This window comes from Ambystoma mexicanum, chromosome 1q (genome assembly GCF_040938575.1).
Source record: "Ambystoma mexicanum isolate Mex_15411 chromosome 1q, UKY_AmexF1_1, whole genome shotgun sequence".
Taxonomy (NCBI): Eukaryota; Metazoa; Chordata; class Amphibia; order Caudata; family Ambystomatidae; genus Ambystoma; species Ambystoma mexicanum.
The window spans coordinates 981,366,910-981,389,155 of record NC_090922.1 but is presented as its reverse complement, the minus strand read 5'-3'; the positions used below and the strand labels follow the sequence as shown (position 1 = coordinate 981,389,155).

At 47.4% G+C, this 22,246-nt stretch overlaps 1 protein-coding gene across 1 annotated transcript in view; it reads right to left on the bottom strand.

The window, feature by feature from the left end:
* ADGRL4 (adhesion G protein-coupled receptor L4) overlaps nucleotides 1-22,246 on the bottom strand; it is a 605,086-nt gene that overhangs the window by 82,579 nt on the left and 500,261 nt on the right. The window contains exon 13 of the mRNA XM_069641635.1: nucleotides 19,641-19,707. Coding sequence (XP_069497736.1) covers nucleotides 19,641-19,707 — 67 coding nt within the window. The remainder of the gene's footprint in view (nucleotides 1-19,640; nucleotides 19,708-22,246) is intronic.

Sequence of the window (22,246 nt, the reverse complement as noted above, 5' to 3'; positions counted from 1 at the left end):
GATTGGTGGATAATCTTGGATTGCATGAATGTGAAGTTTCATGGCTTGGTGTGAAAAGGTGAAGTGGTTTGCCTTGCTCCCATTTTGTACAAATATGCTTCAATTGAAATATCCAGCGATTACTATTCTTCATTGTGGAGGAAACAGTTTGAGTTATGTGACTGGAATTTCATTGCAATTTGGAATGAAGGAGTCATTGGGAAAGGGGAAGGACATGTTCCGAAATTAAAAAATAATGTTTTCTCGCATTTGTCAGAGACAGATGTGGATGTGTTTGAGTTTATTTGGTCCGGAAATGGAAAAAGTGAGGCGCAACATCAATAAAGCTTTGTGTGCTTTTCTGCGGGATGTTGGCATGACATCTTTTAATAATGAGAACATAACATTTGATATTGCCAACATTTTTCAGAGAGATGGAGTCCATCTAAACTGATGTTGGTAATCAGGTTTTTCTGGGAAACATTCAACATGCTTTGAAGCAGTTTTTGTGAAAGTGAGAAGAAATAATTAAATTCAGTAAAATGTTTCTTAGGTCAATTTATAAAATGAAAAATAAAACAATAATATAAAAGCCAAAAACACAAAAAAAGGTTATTTTAAGAGCCACAATTATTTTACGCAAAACAATAAAAATGTTTTCAATTCTCCCACCCCATGCCTGGAATGTTTTAGATGTCTGTGGATTACCACGCTGTCCGCAGACTTTTGCAGGCTGCACAGGGGCCCGTGACCATGTTTTCACTTCTATATTTCTTTTTGTCAAGGTGGGAAGGGAGGGAAGGGGCAACAACCATAGAGATGAACGGGCAGGTTGACAGGGGAAAATGTTGGGCATGCCTTAAATTTAAGGTAGGGGGCCGTGTTTCTTGTGCTCTTTGGCACCTGCCTCAAAAGCACTTTGAAACCCCTCCCCTGTGCAGCGTGGTGTGCCGCAGTTCATTCAGAACACTGTGACGCTTGAAAGGTAAGGATCACCGGCATCCCGTGTAACCTGTGAGGTGGCCGGTAGGATCCTCTGCACCAAAGCAGTACCCTGTATGCTGGCAGGAGCTGTTGAGGAAAATGGCACAGTGGAAGATTGCCTGCTCTTCCCTAAGAAAGGAACAGCCTTTCTCAGTGCAACTGGGTGGTTAGAACAGACATGGCGGCACATTGATTTGGTCCCAAAGGAGTAGTACCCCTATTGTCCATGAATGAGTTGTACCCCATACTCAATGCATTCAACACAGGCAGCCTTCACCTTCGGGATCCCATCCAAGGTCTTAAAGAACCACCACACCCAGGACTCACTCCGGGTGCTGGAGGAAGGCACTTGTACTGCCTCATCTGCATCTTCCTCTTGATCCTTCTCTACATCATCGCACCTGTTCCCCTATCCAGCATCTCCAGATGATGATGGTGATGGGGGTGGTTGGGGAGCAGAAGTGGCTATAGCAGATGCCATGATGCTGTCCACCAAGAAAGTTCTGCAAAGTTCTGCAAAACAGGTGCTTCAACATGCTCTCCCCTGGATAGCCAAATTGAGAATGAGAAACGTAATGGGTGGGTCCCTTCTGAGGAACTGTCCACGTACAGTTGTGCTGCTCACGGTCAAAAAGTTGCCAGATCAACCAAGAATAGACCTGGGAGCTGTGGAAGGTAACATTTCTGCTTGAAACACACTAGATTGGCTGTAAAAGAACTTTTAAACTGTCCGCAGAGCACGGACACCATTTGCAAATAGGCCATCAAGCTGCACGTGTGTGGCCACATGATGACGTCTATAGATGACCGCGGGCATGATAGACGTCCGCAGACACCCATTGTGCGGCAACTGCAGGATGCATGCGCTGGGTGTCCATAGAACAGGTGTGCTATCCACAGACTAATTAAAAGTGTGTCATGCAAAACCAGAGATGTCCGGACATCGCGCCTGTCTGGGTGCACCTCCATTTTAACTGCAGATACCCCGGACAGTCGTAGTGTCCGTGGACTCATAATGGGGCTTTTAAAAATGATATACAACATATTTATAGTATGAAAATATACATTTATTCATGAAAGGGATGGGGGATCCAATGGGAAACATGAACAGGAGAATTAGGAATTTCTGTACAATAATGATGAGGGGAGGAAGGGAGTGAGGTTTCATCAAAGCATCTTTAATTAAAATGTTCAAAATTTGATGGAGATGATTGCTGGGGACAAGGGTGGCAAGTGCAAGAAGGACAGTGATAGGAAACATGTTTAATGACATGATTTGTCACATATTGTAAACGTTCTTTAAAATCATTACTTAATTCATCCAATTTTGTAAACAAGTTCATGATTTGATTATTTACAGTTGGGGAAAGGGCTTCTCATTGTGATTCTTGGGATTGTGTATAATTAAACTGGGGCATGATTTCTTCATGAAAACTATGTACTGTAATAAAAACTGACATGTTTATTTTAGTAAGGTGTGTACTAATTACAGATGGTATTGGCACTCATTTATTCTTTTGGGAGGTTCTCCTCTAACCACTCAAGTGTGTTTGCCATTTCTGTGAAAATAAAAAGTGCTTCTGTCTTACAACACATGTTTATATAATGAAAGCTAATAATAGAGAAATAAATACAATGCACTTATTATTTAGTGAGCATTTGTTCTCCAATAAGCACTTGGTGTTTGTCAATCTGTATGCAGAGCTCTATTGAGGAGATTATATGAAGTGCATAATTATGGTTTGTGATTGGTACATTCCTTTGCAATTAGTGCTAAATGAAAAAATAATTAGTATTTTTTTAAAGTAAGTGTTTGTACACAAATGTATATATGCGTGTCATAAACATTAGCAATGATTTTATGTACATGTGTTTGTTGGTTGTGTACAGCTTTTTTGGGTCTCCCCTATGATTCTGGGCTTTGTGAATGCTGTCCGATGTCCACAGACTACAGGACTGTCCATGGACTCCTTATCTGCCACATTGAGGTGATTTGATATAAGGAACGTTTAGCGGTTTAGGGATGCACAAGTAAAAACCTATGAAATTCACACATTGTTAAAGGGATGTTATGGTTACAAGTAAAACCCAAAAAAAAATTAAAATTTGCCAGTTATGGGATGCTAAGCAACTATAACCCACACCACCTCCATGCCCTGCTTAGACTAACACCTAAGACATCAAAGATGACATCGCAAATGTCGTTGGTGACATCACATATCTAGGCCACTTGATTTTGGTTCCCTATATCTAAAATGAAGCAGCTAAAGCCAGGATCATAGACTCTGACAGCAATAATTAAACCACAATACCACATGATTGTCTAACTACATTAGGTGTAAGATGTCCCCTATTGTGTTTTTGTACAGGCAAGTGACAGATTTTCAGATATAAAATGTGTGAATCCTTGAGGCTGATGTATTTAAACTCTTAAAATATGAAGCATTCTGATTGTGAGAATTGAACATTGAATTACGTATAATGTACCTTTCACTATTTTAATATGTTGATTCCTAATTTTTGATTTACTCCCCTAATTTGATGTAGTGACTCAAAGGTTCTGCTATTTGTGAGTATAATTCTTTAAAGCTGCGTTGGACACTGAAGGTTTATTAAATTACCTTTCTGTTTGAAACCTTTCCACCTCCTCAGAGGTATTCTTCCTTTCCTCTCCTTCCCCAGTAACTCACTGTCTCCAGAGCTCTGGTTTTCTCCAGGCTGGACTACTGTAACTGCCTCTTTCTAAATCTGCCTGCCTCTACTCTCTGCCTTCTGCAACCCATCCAAAACAGGACTGCAAGACTTGTCCTTGGCATCAAGCCCAAGGATCGTATCTCTCCAGAACTGAAATCTCTGCATTGGCTCCCAGTGGCGGCGAGGATTAAGTTCAAAATCCTCTGCATTTTCCACAAGGTCTTCTGGGGCCTAGGGCCTTAATACCTTCAACTCTCTCTTTCTAGATATCTTCCTTCTCGAGCTCTTCACTCATCCGCCTCCAAATTCCCTCAGGGACAGTCGCTTCTGCTAGCAACAAGTTGGTGGTTGATCTCTTTCTTCTGCTTGGTCCTCTATCTGGAACAACCTCCCTGCTTCTCTGAAACCTGAGGAGAACCATCTCCAGTTCCGGAAGCATCTCATGACCTTCCTCTTTGCTTCTGCTTTCCCTCTGCTCTTCTGCTTTAGTCTCGGGAGGATAGCCTAGGGGCAACATGCTCGCCTTGGAAGCAAGACGACATGGAGCAACACAGGTTCGATCCTGTGGTCCATGCTTAGAAACCCCTGGGTATTGAGCGCGTTATAAAAGACCTATCATATCATATCTCCTCCTCTCCCCTGTTGATCCCCATGCTGAAACTGAAACTGCACTGGTTACCTGGCTAGCGTCTTATCCTGGGCCCAGGTCCCCTCCCCGGCAGTTGCACACCTGCACTACCCCCTGGCAACCCTTGCACTCGGGGACTTTACCTGTATCCCTACAGCCCCCTACCTGCACTTAACTCCTGATGTTCTGCACTTAGCCTCGCACCAGCCACCAGCTGGCAACACGTTTATTATCTTATTTATTTTACTGTTATGATATACACTGCACTGCCCCCTCCGCCTTCCCCCCCGCACTTTTCCCCCCTCCCCACTCCCATGCACTTGCACAATGTCAATGTCACCTGGCCTAGTAAGATCATTGTCTCTGTCTTCCCTCTGTTCCCCCTCCCTTGCCTCGACGCACCTTGAAACACTAGCGTATAGGCGCGTTATAAATGCCATATGATATCAGTATTTGATCTTCCCATAGGGATACAGTTTTCATTGAATGTATCCTAACCATTGTCATATTATAATGAGGACATCACAAGACCCTTAGCGCTATTTTTACTGAGGTCTAATCAACAACTAGGGACATGTTTTAATTGTTTATATTTCCTTTTCTATCCACTTTAGTGTCTACCGTTATATCTCATATTGCTTTCTAGTCTAGTATGTTTGATTACCTAACTTTATGCACTAACCTTAGCTTATGCTGCAATTAGGGAATACTGCTATCCATTATGGGAAGTGACATTTTCACACAACAGCCATAGAAAGGCTTCTAAGCTACTAAGTTTTTTCGGATCCCCCTGGTAAACAACTATGCACTGACAATGAATATGATCTAGATTGTTTGTGTTAGTGCCTGGACCCATGGTAAAGTATAGGATCATTCATAAAAGAAAACACATAACCTATTTTGTTCTTGGTGCATGAAGAAAGAATACATACAAAGGTTAGCACCATACTGGCTATTCCCCTATCTGATGATGATGACCAGTGTGTATCCACAGTTTGTGCTTGGTTATTAATTAGACATGTATGCTGTTTGCAACTCTTTTGCGTTAAACTGCAAAATTATCCCTGAAGGCATGGACTTCTGGCGTGAAGCATATTGTGCCTGAATAGGTTTATGTTGCATATTATCATAGTACATTTTTGAAAATGTGAAATCAAACCCAGGAATAAAAAAATAACTAACTTGAAACTTTTTTGTAATACGTAAAATTATGCATTGATATTTAATAGGTGCATCATATGGACCTGCTGGAGTTTGTCAGCCTATATCTCAATGTTGCACATTTAAACCATTTCCAAACGTAGCCAGGTGAACTAGAATTACTCTTTGTAGCCCTATGTTCCCAGACTATTTGCCCTGGAAAAGTGGGCAGTAACATATTCCATAATATGGGTCATCTTCTTTGCAGCTACCAAGAATCTGAATACTATATCAGAAATGGTTTTTTGTTGCAGTCAACACATCTTCAGGCCGATTCATGGAATTAATGTGCGCGGAAAATCGCAACGCAAGCGTGAAATTTGCAGCGCAAGCGTGAAAATTGCAGCACAAGCGTGCCAAAGCCATGCACATTGATTCATGGAAGTACGTGCGTGTGTAAATCCTGGGATGTGTGCTAAAATCGTGGGTGACGCACACGGGCGCACACGTTATCAAATGGCGTGCGCTACGCACACAGCGAAAGAGCACATAGCGCAGCACACACAACAAAAGTGGGCATAACACGGGCGTAACACGCAGAATGGGGAACGAGTGAAAATGTGGGCGTTACGGGGGAAGTACAGGAGGTAAATGCTCGCAACGCCCACACGCGCGCCTACAACACGTATTCATGGAATCGAACAGGGGAAATGCGTGCGCCAAAAAAGACGCGCTAATCTGGAAACACGTACGCCAGCAGGAAGCAGGCGTACGCGGCCTTGCGCAGCATAAAAGTGCACACAAACAACAAACAAGCTCAGACGCTACGATGAATATACCGTTCCTCGCAGCAGTGGTCGTGGGACACAGCAGGAGGAGGAGAAGGATAGCCAGGCCCAAATTCTTACACCCAGCACCAGCCTTTTTGGGATGCCTGATGACCAGGTGTATGCGAGGTACAGGTTTCCACCAAACATAATACTTGACCTGGTGAGTGAGTGGGAGGATGACCTCACATCACCCACCCTGTGCTCCCAAGCACTGAGCCCCTTGGAAAAGGTGCTCAATGTACTGCACTTCTTGGCCACTGGTTCATTTCAGCAGACAAGTGCCATAGTTGGGGGGTGTCACAGGCCACGCAGTCACGCTGCCTACACCAGGTGTTGGCCATCATGACTGCACGCTCCTCAGTCCGCAGGCACATATAGATGTCCAGGACTTTTTCTAAGGGGTGGCACACTTCCCCAAAGTGCTAGGTGCCATTGATTGCACCCATGTGGCACTACGTCCACCCAGGGCAACTGAGCACATCTATAGAAACTGCAAGGTGCAGGTAGTATGTGATGCTAAGGGAATCACCACCTCAGTATATGCCAACTATCCAGGGTCCACCCATGATAGTTTCATTTTCAGAATGTCACCCCTAAACCGGGACCTAGAAGCTGGGCGGCATGGCGATACATGGCTGCTTGGTGAGTATAAATGCCTCTGCACATGCATGCATGTCAGATACTGAGTAATGTCACAACCCCACTAATGATACCCATCATCACCTCCCCAGGGGACAGTGCCTACTCTCTGAGCACCCACATGATGACGCCAATTCTGTACCCCACCACACCACCTGAGATAAGATACAACACAGCCCATATTGCAACCTGGGGCATAGTGGTCACTTCCGCTCCCTTGACCGCTCTGGTGGGCAGCTCTTGTACGCGCCCCCAGTAGTGTGCAGGATCATAGTGGCAGCATGTGTCCTGCACAACGTTGCAACCCGCCGGGGTCTGCCGGTGGACATGGTGGTGCCCCCACATCCCCAACCACATGCACGGCCGCTGCACATGGGAGGTGAAAGGGCACGTGGTGAAGCAGCCCGTACACAGCTGGTGGCTAATTACTTCACCTAAAATCCTACCCCTGTGGAGTGCACACAACCCTGGCAGATACCAGCTGACAATCAATGATGATGACATAAGGGACAGTCAACTGTCACAACCATACCAGCCTGAGATTGGTCACCTGGAAATGTTACATTTTGTGCATCCCTACCTACTTAAATACAACCAATGCTGTGTGACAAAAAGACACACATTCATGCTGCATGAATGACTACCCCCTTGAAAAATCCTATATGAAAATAGTGCCATGTCACCCAACGCCTCCCCATCTCAGCTACCCACCACACTATGGCATGTCATGCAATGTGAAAGCAACAAAATGAATGCACAACACATGACACAAGTGTCACAAAGTGCACTGTTCCAAATGTAAACAGGCCACAGACAATATGCTCCCAGTAATCAATAAGAAACAGCACACATGAACAAATACTTACCAGCAACAGAGAACAGCAACACAGGATGAAACAGTGTCAAAATACGACAGTACAAAATCAAAGTAGTGCAATTCTCACAACCTGACTAAGCCAGCACATCAACCCCTTCCAACTGCAGAGTGTTGCTGTCAGGCAAATGTGTCAGTGTACTGCATACAACATGAACTGCATCTGCAAAGGAGACAGCCTTGTGAAGACATGAAAAAGATACATGTGAATAAGGAGAAAGACATGGATGCACAAGCACATATCAATACACCATGCAGTGTTCAATCCAACAACAATCCCCACTAGGGATGCACTCACAGTTTTGACTACAGACTGCCCACACAGCTCATGGGAGCCCAATGTCGCTGTGTAAGTTACTGTCACTTGGTCACACCCTTTGCAAGCCCATGGAAAGGGGAAGCAGGAGGGGTGTGTGTGTCAGGAACCCAAGCATCTAATCCAAACACAGGACAAGCCTGCATGTGCCCAGCTGGAATATACAGTGTATGCCCACGGGAGCCACACAAGGCAACACAATGTAAAAAAAAAAAAGAAAAAAATCAAAAATGGCCATATGTGGACCAGGGTGGGGGAGGCCACCCAGGAGGTTCAAGGACAGGGTGCACACCAACACCCACATGCATGGATGTTGTGAAAAAAAAAAAACTCCATGGGCTCATGGCCTGCACGGCTACGCTATTGTGGGAGTACTGCTGTCGCTCTCTTCACCCTCTGCCGCTACATCAGGAGGTGGCCGTGCTATGGGAGGCAGCCCACACAAACCCCTGGTATGGTCCCCTGTAGCAGCAAGCATGCGGACGTGGAAGTTTTCGTTCTGGAGGATGATGGTGTGGAGATCCCCATGCAGCACCTCACAGGTAGCCCGCATTTCTACCCGCATGGCCTCGCGTGATGCCCGGATCTCTGCACGGGTTGCCTGGAGCTCTGCTGAGAGTGAACGTGTGAGCTGCTCCAGTTGCTGTTCTGCCTCAAGTTCACCCAGAGTCTCTCCTTGAGTAAATGGAGTTCCAACCTCAGGGTTTCCCTGTGGCCCTGTGACTCTACAGATATGGCTTTGCGCAAAGTCTCCAGTGCTGCCCGTCGGTCCCTGTTGAATGGAAGTGGCCACCCTATCCATTGCCTGAGCCATCATTTCAACCGATGCTCCCTGTTGTGCTGCTATACTGTAAATGGAGTTTTCCCATACAGTATTGCCTGGTGGCGTACGGCCACGGCGTTGGCGGGCACCACACCTGTTTGGGCAAGGCGATCTGCACCTTGCTGTGCTGGCACTGCCTGAGGCCTGCAGGACTGCCTTCCCCCTCTGATCTGCTGGCCCAGGAACAGGATCAGATGTTGTGGAGTGCGACCCTGCATCCGTAACCGCCAAAGGCGGAGTTACCAACACTGACATCCCCATAGAGGGGTCTCCCCCCGGTGCAGGTGGGTTGGACAGAACAGCATCCCTCACAGTGACACTCACCTGCGACGCCACATATGTCTCACTGTCCGATTTAGCACCTGAATCATAGAGGTCTGCGGAGGTGCACCCAGAGACACCCGTGGACAGTATGGTCTGCAGGAGGATTGAGTTTTCACCCACCACCACCCCACATCCTCCACTGGTGCCCGGTTGTGGCTGAGATTCCTCCTGGGTCTGCACCATCTCCTCCACCTCAACAGCATCAAGTGCGTCATCACCTGCATAAACATGAAAGACAACAAATGGAAACAGGCATGAGCACCATAGCACACACATAGGCCTGACAAGCCAGAGATCCAGTACATGAATTACACATGTCCCACATGACTATAACCCTGGCATGCATGCACTGTCAATGAGTTGGAAGGGGAGGCAAAAAGCAGACACTGAGGACTCCAAGATGGAAAAGCAACACATTTGCTGCATGCTGGATAGCACTGGCATCACACATTAGCCTGTGAGTGGCATGTCCAATACACATACATGACACATGCCAGCACACAGATTGTACGTAGCATAGCCATGGTACATTTGACAAGTACAGCCATATGTTAGTGAATGTGTACTGTCACCCATTCATGTGAGATGGACATGATGAGATGAAAAATGCAAAATAGTGTGACAAAATATGCATGTGCCACACACTGCAACACATCCAGTGTAAAATTATACAGTGATGGCAGGCAGATGGATACATCAATGGTTGGTCACTTCAACATGACAGGAAACAACAATCATGTTCCACATTCAAACAGGGCGCCAAAAGTAATGTGAGCAGGCACTTACTCAATCAGCCTGAATGGTCAAATCATTCCCATAACATGGTAATAAATGTGGGACATTGTGGGGTGTAATCTATGACAGAAGCATGTCACATATGTTGCATTAGGGCAGAAAAATGTGTTGCAAAAATGGGAAGATTGAAACAATCAGGCTGAATGAACACTGAAAATTCAGAACAATGTTGTTGCAAGATGACAGTTCAAGGGCAATTGCAGTAATATGGTGCTAATTGGCTACTGTGGTCAGAAGGGATACTGTCATACCCAAATCCAAGGCCGTTGAATGGTTTGGAGGAAGCAAATGGGTGACCCATATCACTCATGAGTACACACCCTCACCTGACACTCAATCACCCAAGCAACATACACATGGATTACACACACACGCATGGGCACTCACCGGACAGTGCTTCATAATCTGGTAGGTCTCCCACGCCTTGGATCTGTTCCTCTGTGACGAAGGTTCCAGCAACAGAGTCATGTTCAGTGAGTTGGTCGTCCTCTGGTGGAGACCCACCGCCAGTCACCAGAGTAGAGGCATGATTGGAAGCCAGCTTGTTCTTTGCTCTGCGTTTCAGGTCATTCCATCGCTTGTAGCAATCATCAGCTGTGCGCCTCACAAATCCAAGGGCAATAATGTGGTCCGCGATGGTCTGCCAGTGGGCCCTACGTTGAGCAGGCATAGTCTTGCAGCCTGCAGTCACCACCATTTTGCGGCTATGTGCCAACACATAGGCCACAAGTGCATCAAGTTCGGCATCATTGAAGCTAGGCTTCCTTGACGTGCTGGAGTGTGTAGCCGTATCTGGGGTCTCAGCCTGTAGTGCAATAGCACCCTTCTTCTTCTTCTTGTAAGGTGGTGTGGATCCGGAGTGGCTTACGCCACTCTGGTCAGTAGGGGCAGAAGCGCAGGTGAACTGGGTACTTGAAGCCTGTAAATGCACAATGACCAAAGGTCTTGGTGCAGGCATTGGCTGCAGGGTGATTGTGGCAGGGCCAACGTCGGTGTGATGGACCTGGACTGACTCTGTCCCGGCTGGGAGACTCCCCACCCTGGCTACTTGGGGCAGCAGATGACATTGCTGCCCCAGAACCATGTGGCCTGGTGACAGCAACTTTCACCGACACACGTGGCTTAGAGGTGGTGACCTGGAAGTCAGCCTGGGAGTCATCCTGTGTTGGTTCAGTTGACAAAATGGGCCGGTCCAACAAGGGTTGAGCTGGGATGGTGTCAGCTACGTTTCCCACAACCATTAGGGGGGGCATAGGTTGCCCCGATTGGTCCTCCACACACTGCGCTCTAGGGACACCCTGCAAAGCCTGGCCATGTCCCCTACCACACCCACCTTGCCCACCTATTTGAGATCATCCACCTTTGCCTCCCTTACTTCTTGATCGCCTCCGTTGCAGTAAACAATTGGCCTGGGCAATTGTGGTGAAAGGGGTAGGGTACTAGATGGAATTCGTACCCTCGTGCTCTAGCAAGGCTGTCTGTGACCCCTGGGGGAAGATGATGGGTCACGCAAGGCACAGGCACCCCAAATACAAAAGTACAGGTGCGCGCAACCCCTGGTAGACCACCTGCGTGGAAAAATGTACCCGCACTACGCTGTGGCACCCAGAAACACAAAAATAAGCTTATGCGTGTTACACGCAGCCTACAATGAGCTCTGAAGTGGTACGCGACACACGGTTGCAACCACAGTTGGAAAATATGTGTGCGACTCACCGTCTGCCTTGAAAAAGAACATGAAAAAGACACGCGTGTGCGCATTGGCAACACCCTCGCCAAAAGAAGAAAAGAACGCAGTCTGAGGAAACAGGGAGTACGAACTGGAAACATTGTGAAGTAATTGCGTGTGAACCAACAAGAAGTACAAGAATCACCTGCTCGTTCTCCACAAAAAGCACGTACAAGAAAATAGCATCATACTTGTACCTTTTAAGCCAGCCCACACATGCAACGTCACTTACGCGCTTACGCGCTAAGGCCCTTTCCTCGAATTACACGCTGACGTGCATTTTTCACGTGCCAAATCACTCTGTATCAAGCTGGCCACGTGAAAATACATGGAAGACCACGCTCCTGCCCAAAAGGCCATTTTCCTGCCCCCAAGAGCCCCGAGCACACTCCCACCAGCCATCTGCTGCTGCCTGCCTGCTGTTCACGTGCCCTGCTATTTGGTGCCTGCACGTCAGCCATCTGCAGGGGTCCAGTTGCTGTGTCCACCCCTGCTGGAACAGAAGACTTCCAACTGGGATACCATTGCTCCACAGCCCAGCCCCAGGACCCAGTTGCCCACCCACGCCTGCCTCGGGGGTCGCCATGTCAGGGCAAACACCATCTGAGACCACTGGCAACCCCCAGAAAGAGAGGCAGAGGGCCACCAGCTTCAGTGAGAAGGAAGTTGGGTCCTGGTGGAGCATGTCCTGGGGCATTATGATGCCCTCTTCACACCATCGCATGCCAACAAGGAAGGACGGAGGAGGGTCTGGAGGGACATCATGGGTGCCATCAACGTGGAGGGGGTGGCACCCCGAGACCTGAAACACGTCCAGAAGAGCTGGGACGACTACAAGTCCAGGACCCGGTGCCTCTTAGGGGCAGAGGATGCAGTGGGGCGCCAGGGACAGCTTACCAACCAGCAGATGAGGGTCCTGGAGCGCATTTGCACAGTGCTTTGCCACCAGATCCTCAGGATGCAGGCCCGTCTGGAGTCGAGCGGTAAGTGGCCATGCATTGCTGTGTGAGACAGGGCATGTTGCAGTGTGCTGGTAGTCTGATACTTGCCTGTATGTGTGACATAGGACATGTATGGATGTGTGTGTGCAGGGACATCTTGGTCATGCATGTGAGACCAGTAATGTGTGAACCACATGGATGGTGCATGTGTTCCAATGCAACAGGGGGAGCTGTATGCGGAATGCACACATGAATGCATGCCAGTCTATGTTCTTGGACATGGAAGGGGGTGAGGGATGGGTGCTGCTCTCATGTACATGTATGGTGTGCATGTCTGTGTGTCTGAGAAGCGTGTGTGTGACTTTGAAACGCCATGGATTCATGACACATATCCGTGACGATGTGTAGATTCACTCATGCAGTCTGCTCATCGTTGTATCCACTGTGTCTGTGGTGTACGAGCCATGATGCATGACCCTCCGGTGATGTGTGTGCATGGGGTCAGTATGAGCCATGATGAATGTGAGTTTGAAGGCAATATTTTGGTTAACAGAGGCCCTTGTACATGGATGCTGATGTTGATTGCATGTGCCGTGCCTGTTTCTGCATGTGTGTTGTGTGCATTCACTCATGTGTTGTGGAGGGACAGGATGGAAGTGACGTTTAACAGTGCCACTCATGTATTATTGCTTCCTGTCTAGGGGACTATTGTACAGTACACTGATGCTTGTGTTCTATGTCTCCCTCTACGTAGCGTCCAGTGAAGAAGAGGGCGGAGACAGTGTGTGGAGCTAAGTGGCAGGGATGCCTCCACTGTATGGCGACGCAAGGCCCAGCCACCCTCCCAGGGATTGCCATCATCTGGGAGAGAGGGGACTGGTGCCGCGTCTGCCAGTACGGCTGTAACCGAAGGGCCGGGTGAGACCCCACAGGTTGGTGGTCTCCACAGAGGAGGAGGAGCCGCTACTGAGCCGCACATGGGGCCTGGTGGGGGTAGTAACACTGGTACAAGTGGTGCAGTCCAGGACCAGGGTCAGGAGGCAGCACAGGTCACCGCGGAGGGGCATGTTCATGTCGCTGTCCCTGACCCTGTGACTGCACCACCATGCACCAGCATGGATGCCCCGTCCCATGCCCGTCCGCAGGTAGGGGGGAGGCCCACGTCATCTGCCTCCCCACTACCTGTGGACGAGGAGTCCCATGACCGTATGGGCTCCGTCCTGATTGGTATCGCGTTGCGCACGTGTGTCATTCATGATGACGTGCGTGCTTCTTGGGGGGAGCACACATGCCATCATGAAGAGCAGCGTCGTGACGTGGCACTGTTGGGAGGGGCCCTGGTCGGTGGGTTCCTATATGTGTCGCGCATTCTGGCGGACCTCTCCTCCTCTGTGGAGACTATGCACCAGTCGTTCTCCCTGCCGTCTTCCGGCCCAGATTCCACCAGGGCCCCTTGTGGACCTGGCCTGACCAACACAGCCAGCTTGGTGGAGATCCTATCCCTGCCACAGTCGGGAGTCGGCGGTCCAGCAGGGGTGGACACCCCAACAACTGGAGACCAGCAGATGGAGGATGTGCAGGCATCATCGGACAGGGCACATGGACAGCAGCAGCAGCAGCAGGCTCTGGGTGGGAGCAATGATGGCTCGGGCCATCAACATCAGAGGGGCAGGCATCGGCCAGAGGGCAGGAGGACCCTGGAATGGGTGTGTCTTCCGTGTGGCTGCGGTTGGGCCAGCGTATAGATGCAGAGCGGCAGCGGGTGGAAGGGGCATGGCTCACAATGGTCAGGGCGGAGAACTCCATGCGGAGGGCACTGAGACAGGCCGAGTGCCTTGAGGCTATTTGCAGGGAGTTGGAGTCCAACATGGCATCGTCCCTGCGAACCCTCGGGGCCATGGAAGAGGACCGCCTCCAGGACATTGACCAGGAGTTCGATGATGCCCTGGCCTGGGACATCGGAAAGTGAGCCGTTGGACTAGCCTGCTGCCATTGTAAATAGTTTTTATTAGGTTTCATTTTCGTTTTCATTTCTTTTGGGGTGATTGGTCTATGCCCCACACTTTTGTATATAGTTATTTCTTAGGTAGTTTCTTAGATAGGTTTCAGTTCTTTTGTTGGGCTCATGGACCTTTTCAAAATTGCTTGTACATAGTTGGACTTTGGATTTATGTGTACATTTTCTTTGGATTTCACCATGGGGCAATGGAATTTGATTTTTACGTTTCCTTTGGATTTGTTTTGGTGGACAGAGAATTTGGAACATTTTTCTTTAGGATTTATATGGATTGTATCTACATTTAATTTTTCATATTTTTGGACATGCATTTCATTTCATGTTTGTATTATTTTTTTGCCTTTCATTTAATTACATTGATTTTGTTAATAATACATTTTGATATTTTAATTCCATGTGTGGGATTCGCTCATTGCGTTCATGCATGTCAAAATGTAGTTTTACACAATCTATGGCAAACAGTGTGTGTGTGTGACGGACATGTGTTGATGTACATGGTTGACTTTTGATTTGTGTCCTGACATAGGCATGTCGGTGTGGGGTGGATTGTTGAAATCATTGCATGTCAAGACTGGGGTGGCATGCTGTGGTATTTTGGTGCACACAAGGCCCATGATTGTGCAGCTTCCTTTCGTGTTGCAGGGGGACATGAGTCGGGGCCTGCTGGCAGGTGCCCCTCACTGCTGGGTGGATGGGGGTGCTGGGGGACATGAGTCGGGGCCTGCTGGCAGGTGCCCCTCACTGCTGGGTGGATGGGGGTGCTGGGGGACATGAGTCGGGGCCTGCTGGCAGGTGCCCCTCACTGCTGGTTGGATGGGGGTGCTGGGGGACATGAGTTGGGGCCTGCTGGCAGGTGCCCCTCACTGCTGGGTGGATGGGGGTCCTGGGGGACATGAGCCGTGGGGCCTGCTGGCAATTGCCCCTCACTGCTGGGTGGATGGGAGTGCTGGGGGACATGAGTCGGGGCCTGCTGGCAATTGCCCCTCACTGCTGGGTGGATGGGAGTGCTGGGGGACATGAGTCGGGGCCTGCTGGCAGGTGCCCCTCACTGCTGGGTGGATGGGCGTGCTGGGGGACATGAGTCGGGGCCTGCTGGCAGGTGCTCCTCACTGCTGGGTGGATGGGGTTGCTGGGGGACATGAGTCGGGGCCTGCTGGCAGGTGCCCCTCACTGCTGGGTGGATGGGGGTGCTGGGGGACATGAGTCGGGGCCTGCTGGCAGGTGCCCCTAAATGCTGGGTGGATGGTGGTGCTGCTGGACATGAGTCAGTGCTCACTTGTGCATGGTGACATGTGGGCTGGCTGGGGGGCTTCGCCAGGGTGGATGGACTGCCTGTGGGGCATGGTCAGGGGTGCAGTGTGTACCCCTGTGTTGGGGTCTGCCTGCAGTCCCTGGGGAGTGGGGAGAGGGTACACCAGGGAGGACACACACTGCCAATTTGTTGGGGCACCCCCGAAATACACATACCCCGCTTGCACAGGGCCAATCACGTGTAAAACTTCCTGAGTACCCCAGAAATACACTTACCCAGCTCGCACAGGGCCAATCGCGTGTAACACCTCCCACGCCCCACAGAAACACACGTACCCCGCTTGCATAGGGCCAATCGTGTGTAAAACTTCCCGCGCACCACAGAAATATACGTACCCCGCTTGCACAGGGCAAATCGCGTGTGAAACTTCCCACGCACCCCGAAAATACACGTACCCCGCTCACACAGGGCCAATCGCATGTAAAACTTCCCATGCACCCCCGAAATACACGTACCCCGATCGCACAGGGACAATTGTGTGTAAAACTTCCCGTGCACCCCAGAAATAGACATACGCCGCTTGCACAGGCCCAATCACGTGTAAAACTTCCCATGCACCCCAGAAATACACGTACCCCACTCGCACAGGGCCAATCGCGTGTATAACTTCCTGCATACCCCCAAAATACACATACGCCGCTCGCACAGGGCCAATCGCGTGTAAAACTTCTGCGCACCCCCGAAATACACATACCCCGCTCGCACAGGGACAATTGCGGGTAAAACTTCCCGCGCACCCCTGAAATACACGTACCCCGCTCGCACAGGCCCAATCGTGTGTAAAACTTCCTGCGCACCCCCGAAATACACATACCCCGCTCGCATAGGGCCAATCGCGTGTAAAACTTCCCGCGCACCCCCAAAATACACGTACCCCACTCGCACATAGGGCCAATCGCGTGTAAAACTTCCTGCGCACCCCCAAAATACACGTATCCCACTCGCACAGGGCCAATCGCGTGTAAAACTTCCTGCGCACCCCAGAAATACACGTACCCCGCTCGCACAGGACCAATTGCGTGTAAAACTTCCCACGCACCCCGTAAAACACGTACCCCACTCGCACAGGGCCAATCGTGTGTAAAAATTCCCACGCACCCCTGAAATACACGTACCATGCTCGCAGAGGGACAATCTCGTGTAAAACTTCCCGCGCACCCCCGAAATACACGTACCCCAATCGCACAGGGACAATCGCATTTAACACTTCCCATGCAGCGGGGTACATGTATTCGGAGGGGTGCGCGGGGATTTTTACAGACATTTTCGTGGTTGGGGGGCTGAATGCTGTCCATTGGGCTGTGCGCCATGTATGGGATTTGTGCGCTGTTCATGGTGCACGGGGAGGGGTTGGGGGTGTAACTGGTGCTGCTGCAGGGTTGCTGTGCTACTCTGCACCACGGCTGGTTATGGATGTTGAAATCCATGAATACGCTGTGCGCGGAAATGTATTTTGGCGCATGCAGCTGGCGCAGACTGCCGCATGCGCACACTGTGCGCCAGCCGAGTGCGCCACTTGTGCACTGATTTCTATGAATTACCTCCCTTGTCTGGACATAAGTGATGCCAATTGAGATTTAACATAGCTCTGGAGAGACTCTAGGTAATTAAAGGACTTAAACTATAATAAACAATAATGATCCAAACAGCACTGCACTGTTTCGGTAAATATCATCTAATTTTAGATTGGAAATTGTAAAATTAATAACACACCAATCTAAGCTTAATAACAAAATCAGCAAGGTTTGAAAACCAAAGAGATCAACAAATTACAGAAATACATTTTTATTGAAATGCATATTATAAAATTAGTACAAATACATGTATTAAATCATGAAATTGTTGTCTGCAAGTAATTGTAGTAACTTGTGGATAACTACCTCAATTAATACATACATAAAAACCTAAACCAATCAGAGAACCTAGGCAAGTAGTAAGTTACTGCCCGACGCGTCTGCTTGAATATGAAAGTACATAGTAGCTCTAAATCTTATTTTTCTAAGAAGGTCTAGTAATACCAGTGCATTCTAATACGTGGCTTCTATAATCATGAATTTTAGATTGACATAACTACCAAACAATGCAGTACACAATAACCCAATTGAGATTTGCCAGAAGGCTAAGACAGTTCTAAGGTATTCTTTCTACTGACCAAAGTTTCTCAATGTTTGAATGTACGCCATTTATTGGCAGGCTTTCAGCACTGCTAGGCGTATTAGATATGCAAAGCGCCTAACATGCCACAGAATAGCTTCAATGAGTTCAGGTGACATATTGCAACAAAGGTGTAGCTACAGCAAGGTTCTCCATAAATGCAGTTTGCCATCCTGTTTGTATGGATCAGCAGTGAAGCAAAAATGGATAGGCTATATATATCCTCTTGTCATATGAAATAAATAACTGCACAACATTTTGTACAAAACAAATTTAACTCACTTTTAAGTTTAGTGATAGTTCTCCAACTGCACTTCACAGAGCAGAGTGATTCTCTGGCATACATACTATGTGTGTCTCTTGAAAACTTAAAATTACAAAAATCATGTTGGAGTGAAGAAAAAATTGACCTCTGATGGCATCAATCCAATGCACTTAGAGTTCTTTCCTTCCCTGCTGCCTCCTGTAGTTACCTGATTACTGCCATTTGTTCAGAATAAGTGAAGGACAATTGGAGTCACAATGGTTATAGCAAACGTACAGTGGTTAGAAAATGGGTTTGATGAGGACAGAACTGACGGTCTTTCTTTTAGAAAAAGCCCATCCAACAGCATGCTTAGTTCCAGGTTTGAGCTAAAACAACTACAACAGGAATTAAAAAGAAAAAGAAAAACCTTTCCCGTGAAACAAGACCATCAGTACACAAATGCGTTTCCCATGTGAAATAGTGGGTTCTTGTTTCTGAAGGAGCGATTTAGTTTATGATCGCTGCGATGATGACAGGGTATACAGCGTGGAACACAACATACAGATGACAGTTTAATCTTCAAAGATGCCTGATCACAGGAAAAAGAACAAGATTAAGGCAGGGCAACATTAGAAACAGCAGCTTATCCGTCTGTTGACATTCTGTCTATGTGAACCTCCCGCTGAGGTAGTTTGAGAGGCTGACATGTCAAGATGCTTTCCTCTTGCACACCATGAATGCTACGCCAACTCCTGTATCCCAGAAGAGCAAGATGAAAAGACCGAGCCCTTAAAGCAAACAGAATAGTAACCCATTTGGGGACAATTAAATACTTGAGCAACTCTATCTAGCGTGCGGAGCGCGCTATCTTAATTAAATGACTAGATCCGATTTAGCTCAAATGCTGACATGCACGATGTGAGCCGAATGCGAGCAGAATGTTTGAAACAGAAACAAGCTATTCGCATGGATTCAATGTATGTGGACGCTGTTTAGATACATTCTGCCTGATTTACAAAGCGTTTTTTCAGAGGGAAAATCTCGTTGAAAAACGCTTTCTAAGTCAGGCCAAATTGCCACATAGTGAACATTTCTGATTGTGTCAGGTGGCCAGAAAAGCATCAAATGTTAACTACACTGGGGTGGAAAGGTAGGAGCAGGATTGTGTTTGCTGACTCAGGGTGTTCTAAACATAAATCAGACACGGAACTTACCAAAATGATTAAACATGCTGGTCCAATGAAACTCCAAATAAAATTATTCTCTGTACTCAGCCAACATCTGGAAAAAGAATATATTTAAATGCGTCAATCAGATAGCCATTCATGTTTGATGTTCACAAGTACGTTGTTACAGCATGCGTCTGTCTGTTTAATTTCAGGCTGCTCTGCTTCCTTTATGCTGGATTGAAAGGGAAGTCTGAAAGCCCCTTAGAATGTGAACACGTCCATGTCATACACCAGGGAAAAGGAAACAACATGTTAACTAAAATATAACAAATGAGATGTTTTAAAGGAGACTCGTATTGCCCACGTAAGACACATGTTTCAATGCTATAAGTATGCATATATTTTCTGGTGTTTCTTTGTTAATGCACAACATTGTCAAGCTTCTTACTTGCTGCTTGTTGTGGTATTAATGGGGAATTCTATATAGGTAGTGCATTGAAATTGGAAAGCAGTCTATGAAAGGGAAGAGGAGCCCAGTTCGAAAAAATCCGTTTAACTCTTAAATGCGGTAGGTACACACTTCACCTGTGGCCTCACTAAAATTGCATTTGCATGGCAATTACACAAGCGGAACACACAATTTGCTCTTTCACACTTAGAACACACACATGGAACAGATTCACCAAAACGAGTACTAATTGCTGGTTACTGGAACTGAAATGTGTGTGCAAACGTGAAAGGTGGAAAAAGAAACTTGTGTTCTTAAAAACTCGCCAAACTTTGTCGAAAATGAACCACTTTTAGATAAACATTATTTAAGTGAAACATTTACAGTCAACTTCACCTAGTTCCAAATTTGATTAAAACCAGTTTGGCACAGATGCAAATTGCAAGAGCAGCTTTGGTATATTTTTCAATAGAGCCAATCCATCGATGGCCCAACTGTGTTACTTAAGTTTAATGCATAAATAAGGCACATGTCCCGGAGGGGGTCCTGTGTCAAGGCGCAGATGTTACTCAATAAGAATGTTCTCGAGGACCTGTAAGGAAGACAGAATTCAACATAACAAACGGTTTTTGAGGTTTTTTTCTGAAACATCTCCAGACTGTCTCCCATGGGTATATCTATAAGAAGATTGTTCCATAGTCTTGGTCCGAATCCAGAAAGGAGTATGCCGCTTCCAGATAGGCATCATGAGCATGGAATGACCTAAATATTGCCGTTCAGAGACATAGGACTCCTGGAGGGCCTGTACTCATTGTGGAGGTAGGCTCTGTATGTGGGTGCATGCCCGGTGTGCATTTAAAAAGTCAGAAGAGCATTTTGTGACCTATCCTTTGATGAATAGGAAGCCAGTGGAGTTCATGCCGTCAGCAAGAGATAGCCGGAAGAAGAGGCGTGCAGCCACATGTTTTATCTTTTGAAGCTTGTATAGCTGGTAACTTAGTAGCTACAGTGTAAACAGCATTACCGTAGTCTAAGAATGAGTTCATCAATCTGCCCACCACAATATGAAGTTCATCGTTGGGGAAGAAAGGCCAGACAGGTTTCAGTACCCAGAGGTGGTAAAACGTTGCTCTGGAGACTTTGTTTATCTGAGTTGATAGAGAAAGGTCAGATTACCACATAATTCCCAGGTTTCTGACCTTGGAAGCATATGCAGTCGGTGGGCCAAAGAGATGCGCAGGGGTGAGTATCCTCTGAGGATCTTTCATCATGTGTCTTGGACCCAGCAGAAGGACCTCAGTCTTGGTCGGGTTCAGTTGCAACTATTCCAGGTCAACCATTCGTGTACCTTCGAGAGACCTTCTACCAAGGGAGGAAAAGTGCCATAGGGGACAGATACTTTGACAAAAATGTGAATGTTGTCTGCGTATGAGTCATACTGCGGATTAAACGGAGAGCGCATGGGAACCTTGTATTGTAAACTGACGGGATCTGATGTGTAAAGTTCACCTTGAGCTTCATCAGTGAGTGCTTTTAGGTGTATTCATTGTTTGTGTTCTCATTGCATATTCCATGTCAGTTTTGATGGAGGCAAACTAACCGCATGTTCATTAATTCAAAACTCTGTGTGAACATAGACTGCATGTATGCAGAAATATAATTGGTATGCAGTTACCAGTAAGCCTGCATACAGAGATACTTTATTAGCGATATAGCTATATCGCAAACCTAGCTCAGGAGCAACACTGAGCTGTATAGTGCATGGAACAAAACAGTGATAGCGAGAATTCATCAACTAAACAGTAACAATTATCACAGAACAATATATAGAAGGGGGTGTGCCAAAGATACCCGGAACCACTGTTTTGTTGCAAGGGGCACTGGGGAAGCATGAGTTCCACTGCGACGGAGTTCCAGTGGACTGGAGCATATCATGAGAAGGGTTGTTTCCTAGTTTTCTCCTTGTGAGCTAGCACATTTTCCAGTCTGTTGATGGTCTTAATGCAAGATGGCCGTGTACTACCAGATGTTTTCAGTTTGGCCCTCAAATAGCCGTTCTTTCTTTTTCTGTGCATTGCAAGGGAGGTTTAGCATGCAAAATGCATTGTGAGGAAATGCCATCTGCACCAGTGTGCAAACCCCAGTATTTTTTTTAATTTGTGTTAATGCAAAATGATGCTTATTACCTCACTTAGAAAACGAG